The 5,611-nt window shown below is 34.7% G+C and overlaps 1 protein-coding gene across 1 annotated transcript; it reads right to left on the bottom strand.

The window, feature by feature from the left end:
• Positions 1-323: 323 nt before the first annotated feature.
• Positions 324-4,987, bottom strand: LOC139901303 (phytoene synthase 2, chloroplastic). Its single transcript, XM_071884031.1, has 6 exons — positions 3,881-4,987; positions 3,707-3,757; positions 2,758-2,930; positions 2,375-2,610; positions 774-966; positions 324-679 (listed from the first exon to the last, which is right to left on the bottom strand). The coding sequence occupies exons 1-6, from the start codon at positions 4,338-4,340 to the stop codon at positions 494-496; spliced, it is 1,299 nt and encodes a 432-aa protein (XP_071740132.1). The 5' UTR covers positions 4,341-4,987; the 3' UTR covers positions 324-493.
• Positions 4,988-5,611: the final 624 nt, after the last annotated feature.

Here is a 5,611-nt window from a genome sequence, read left to right on the forward strand (position 1 = left end):
TGATGGGGGTTTTTCCCAACCTTCGATGGTACTGCCAACATTGTCGAGAATTGGGTTTCCTCCTAACGCGTGTGTGGGTGACAAATGAGAGCATTTGATGTCGATATCACCGTTAAAAAAAACGATTTAGAAGTTAAACATGTTTGTTTTGTACCAAATTTTACTACTAAAGTTCGACACGATAAAACTCGACACATTAACTTTGAGTATGTTCATCTTTAGGCGGAACGTGATCATCAAAGAAAGAGAAACGCGATAACGGAAATGTTAAAGGCTAGAGACAGTCTTCAATACGTTAACCTAATAATCCAACTTACGAGCAAGAGGTGCGAGTTAGGTATTCTACAACTGATATAATGATAATTAATCTCCATTATTCATATTACAACAGTTAACATAAAAATTTACAGACATTCACCATTTCCATTCCCTACAATTTGAGTATGTATATAAAGACTATCGTCATTTCATTATATCATACAGTATATTATATCTATACGTCAATCGTCTTGGAAAGAACTCCACTTCTCGATGGAGGAACAAGAGACTTGGCGTAAGCAAGCGGCAAAGAAACTAGCTTCTTCGGTTTACTTACATATGCTCTTTTAGTGAAGTTGTTATAATCATTCGCTTCAATCTCATCCAATATCTGACGATACAATAACAACGATGCCCATACCTAATAACACACCAGTTCAAATGTCAACTAACGTTCGTCTTTTTTTCTTCTTCTTTTAAATGAAGTATATTCGTTCTAGTTGTAGGATACTTACTGGCCATCTACTAGCTGAGCTTAGCTGTGTGACGCCTTCTTGTGCTTCATCGAAGAATGATCTCGCACGTATAATTTGTTTTTTCATGAAGTTTCTCCATTTATCAGTTACTTTCCCGGCAAATATGTCCTCATCTGATAATCCAGCCCGTGCGAGTTCATCTTGTGGTAGATACACCCTTCCTCTTCTTGCACTATACCAAAAACAAGCGCATCAGAAGAATTAGCTGCAAAAATTATATATTTTAATGTGCTCTGTTAACAGTATCTAAAATTTAGCCTTATTTACCTGAACACTCAAGTTTCTAGTATGCAGACATATACTATTTGTGGTACTTGACACAAAATTTAATACTTTTGTTCAAGATTTTCTTGAAAATTTCTACAATTTGTATATAGGATAACATTTTTTTTGTAACGAGGAACTCTCCTATTAACGAGGACATTGCTCCCCCATAGCAGGTAAACCTAGGACATCGGGAACACAGGCGTCAGCCTGATGCCAGATAAAGCACCTTCCACTGTAAATCCCTAATTAGGCTCAAGAGGACATTGCCAAGGATTGAACCCAAGACCTACAACTTCATTAAGAGTCCCGATAGCCACTTGAGTATTGCCGAAGTGATCGTATATATATTACGTTTGTTATCAATAAAGTCAAACTTATCGTCATAAGAACACATACTATTTGTGGTATTTGCTATAACTATCAAAAACAATATTTTTGAACATTGTTTTATTGGGTATACCTAGATATCTGACTCGCTTTGTGAGTGAGTAATCTCAGGGCGACTACTCGCTTTGCGAGCAAACCGGATTCATCGTGGGTGAACCTCTGTGGCCACGAAGGAATTAATTCTTTCAGTTTTGTGAATTTGAATATTGTTGTGGGCCTGCCTCCTTTAGGGGAGATTAGGAGTTCGACCCTTGTTGGCTACATATTAACCACACAATTTCATCCCTGCCATGAAGTACCACCCATGACCAGTGGCGGAAATAGCATGGGGCAAGGGGGGGCACCAGTCGATTTGCAATTTTTAGTGTAAAAATTTTGGGTTTTTCGATTTTGCCCCCGGTGGAAATTTTTTTTTGCCCCAAAACCACCGTATTTTGCCCCAAAACCTTCATATTTTGCCCAAAAACCTCCACATTTTGCTCAAAAATCACCATATTTTTCCCCAAAACCTCTATATTTTACCAAAAAAAAATTGATACGCTTTAAAAAAAATTTCGCCCCGGGTGAAAAAAATTCTTGTTTTCGCCACTGCCCATGACATATTTCCCACATCGCGCTGGGGTGTAAGGGGAAGGGGGTTTTTACCGTCCATGCCCCGTATGGGATTGGTGCGGGTTTTCTCCTGGGCACGCAGTTGGGGGCGGGTATAGCAATTGCGGGAGATGATCGTGTGGGTGGTTAAGTCCCCCTAGGTGATCCCCAACTAACTGCTGTCCAAAAAAAATAATCTTGTTAATGTTTTATAATTCAGCTTATTAATGCATACTATAGATAAACGTAGCGGTTTAAAATTAACAGCCTTGTTTACTATTTCATAGAATAGTAAGTATAGAATAATTGATTATAAAAAAAGTTTGGACACTTACTCTTCTCCCACATCTCGAAGAATGTTGGTTAGTTGATTAGCGATCCCCAAAGCCAAAGCAGCATTGTATACACTTTCGGTTGTTGCTTTAGATCCTGGATCAATTCCCATTATCGGAACACTCATTAATCCAACCGTACCAGCAACGTAATAACAATACAAGTAAAGCTCGTCAAAAGTCTTGTATCTTGACTTTCTAAGGTCCATCCTCATTCCTTCAATCATATCCTTAAATGGCTGCAAATAACAATATATATATATATAAATAAATAAATAAAAGTCAGAAACTTGTTGGTTGAAAAACCTAATTGTGTCAAATAAACTTATTTATTATTCTTGAAGTGAAATACTTTTCATTAGACTTAGTAATTTGTTGACTTTGACCTGGATGTCAACTGGGAACTTGGAGACGGTATCTGATAAAGCAGCATCGAGCATGTCAAATGGGCGACCATTGAAAAGATCTTCTAGTCTTGAATCCCATCTATCTAGAGCCTTGGGTGTTATATGCGATGCGTTAGGCCCATCAACAAGTTCATCGGTTCTCCTACACCACACTGTTTCAAACACACGCACAATAAAAAGTCAAACATGAAACTTTTAAACCATTTTCCTCTTTTTAATGTATACATCAGCAAACCCACTTTATTACTACGTATTTATATTAAGACATCAAATAAGGATGAAAGATATCTGAAAGTATGTTCAAGATCATGAATAATCCAGAAAAAAAAATATGTATTCTTCAAAATATGGGGTCAAACAAGGGAAACGAATCCGAGTAGAAAATTTATAACGTAGTTAAAAGTTTGTAACACATTATCCAAAAATAACTGAAATCATTCATGTTAATCCGCATTACTATTGACCGAGAATAATTAAATAAAAGAAAACAAACAGTTAGGCCTGGCCAGAATTGTTATGCCCAAAAGTCAAAAAGTTGAGAACCAAATGCTATTGTTAACTACCAATTAGTGGAACTGGTATCATACTTAATATTGACTAAAATAGTAACAGTTTTTTGATAATGACTAGAAACAAATTTAAAAAAAAAATGTTCACTTGTAACAAACATGATTTAAGACTTAGCACAAAAAAAAGAAACTCTACTACACCAATCTCTTATCTTCAATACGCAAATGGCAAACAAGATTGGACCCCCCCAATCCCCGAGTTATTACCACCACACACAAGATATTATTCAAGTTGATGATAAAGTTCTTATATCCTAAAACTACAAAAGTAAAAAAAAAAAAAAAAAAAATCGATATATCCCAGTAATCAAATAAATATGATATCATGATTCATCAACATAATGGAAGAAGATTCTCACCGTAAATCGCCCAGATCGCTTTTCGCCTCTCCGGTGTCATTAGCAGTGTTCCTGTAAACAGTATACTAAAGTAAACTTCATAACATGAATATAAAAATGCATATGTAAAAAGATTCAAACTTTTTGCAAGAAATATATATATATATATATAAAAAAAGATAAGGGTTATCCAACCTAAATAAAAAGTTTTGGCATATTCTGCACAAACTTCACCACACCTATCATAAGCTTCACTCAATAAACCAAGTGTTCCAGGAAGTACAATATCTGGTTTCACCTCAACATCTTCTTCTTCTTCATCCTTAGCTCTCATCTGCTCTTTAACCAAAGCTGCTTGCTTTAAAACGACATCATAAACTAACTGCTCAGATGAAATAGCCAATTCACCATTTGGGTTAGCCACCACCTTCGAAATCACATGGGTTTTTCTCCCATTATTCGAACCCATAATACCCAAATCACCAAAAGAATAGCAAGATTTACACTTGTGCTTCTTACCAACATTCTGGATTTTGCTATTCCTCAAAAAGTTTCTTGCTTTTAATGAATCTGAAAACTTGATTGTCTCCATGAATCCAAATCCATTAGAAAGCTCTGAATTAGGGGAAACCACCCACATCAGAGCAACAGACATAGTGTGTACTTTAACAGGATAAAGATAAAAGATTGGTGCTTTCACTAAAACTTGTCTCTTAATTCCTTCTTAAGTGTTGAAAGCACATACTAAACAACACCCACTGAAAAATTTTGTCTGCTTTTTAATACAAAATCCCACTTCACATTCAGTGGAAAGATGATGAATTTCCCACAAAGTTTCCAAATTTAATCAATATTTGGAAATTGGAAGAGTTCCTGTTGTATATCAATTGGTTGGTGTTACCTGTTAATGTTAAATACCAAAACAAACAGCAACAGTGGGGAGCAAACTCAAAGAAAAATAATGGATCTCACTAGAGATTTATATTTATATTTATATATTTATAATAATGAGAACAAAAATTAAAGTAATGAGGTGAAAAACTCAAAAATCATTTTTCTTGCTAAAATGGGTATTGTCTAATTTTAGTCCACTCGTTATAAAAAACAACATTGGATGGTCACCACATGTTAGGTTTCATAATCTATGGAACACAAAATCTACAGCAAATAAAGCATAAACCCTTCAGTATATTCCAGTATAAAGGAAAAAAAGGATTAAAAAGACGAATTTTAATACAGAAATGATGCATAAAAAAAGATGGGTTGTACATAAAACTTTATACCCACATAAAAAGTTTAGAAATTTATGAATGAAGTTTGGGAAAATATGAAAAAGGACATGAAAAAATACTGAATAAGGGCAAAACCAACAAACCTGTTTAAATGGGTATCACTCATTAAATACAAAGTACAAAATAGATTAACATCACCAGCAAAGCAGAAGAAACGTACAATGGACAGCCAAACAAAAGACTGACCCACCACAAGATTGACACATTCTTTTCTCGTTTCCGTTTGTTAGGGTTTTTTATGGCACTAGAATTTTGTTGTCTTTTCGTGTGAAAATGGCTTCTTTGTTGGTTGCTTTCCGAGGATTTTGGTAATCTGAGTTTGGTCTTAGGCGGTTGTTTCTTTTGCTTTTAATTCATGGGTTAGACCATGTTTAATCCGGAGTCACGAAGATTTCGTCAGACGAGCTGGCGAATTTTGACGCCCTTTGACGCTGTTAACAACGAGGCGTCAGACGTGACGATATGAGGGCGTCCGTCGAGGAATTGACAAAATATATATATATATATATATATATATATATATATATATATATATATATATATATATATATATATATATATATATATATATATATATATATATATATATATATATATATATATATATATATATATATATATATATATCAATGTC

The sequence above is a fragment of the Rutidosis leptorrhynchoides genome, chromosome 3, assembly GCF_046630445.1.
Source record: "Rutidosis leptorrhynchoides isolate AG116_Rl617_1_P2 chromosome 3, CSIRO_AGI_Rlap_v1, whole genome shotgun sequence".
NCBI classification, from domain to species: domain Eukaryota; kingdom Viridiplantae; phylum Streptophyta; class Magnoliopsida; order Asterales; family Asteraceae; genus Rutidosis; species Rutidosis leptorrhynchoides.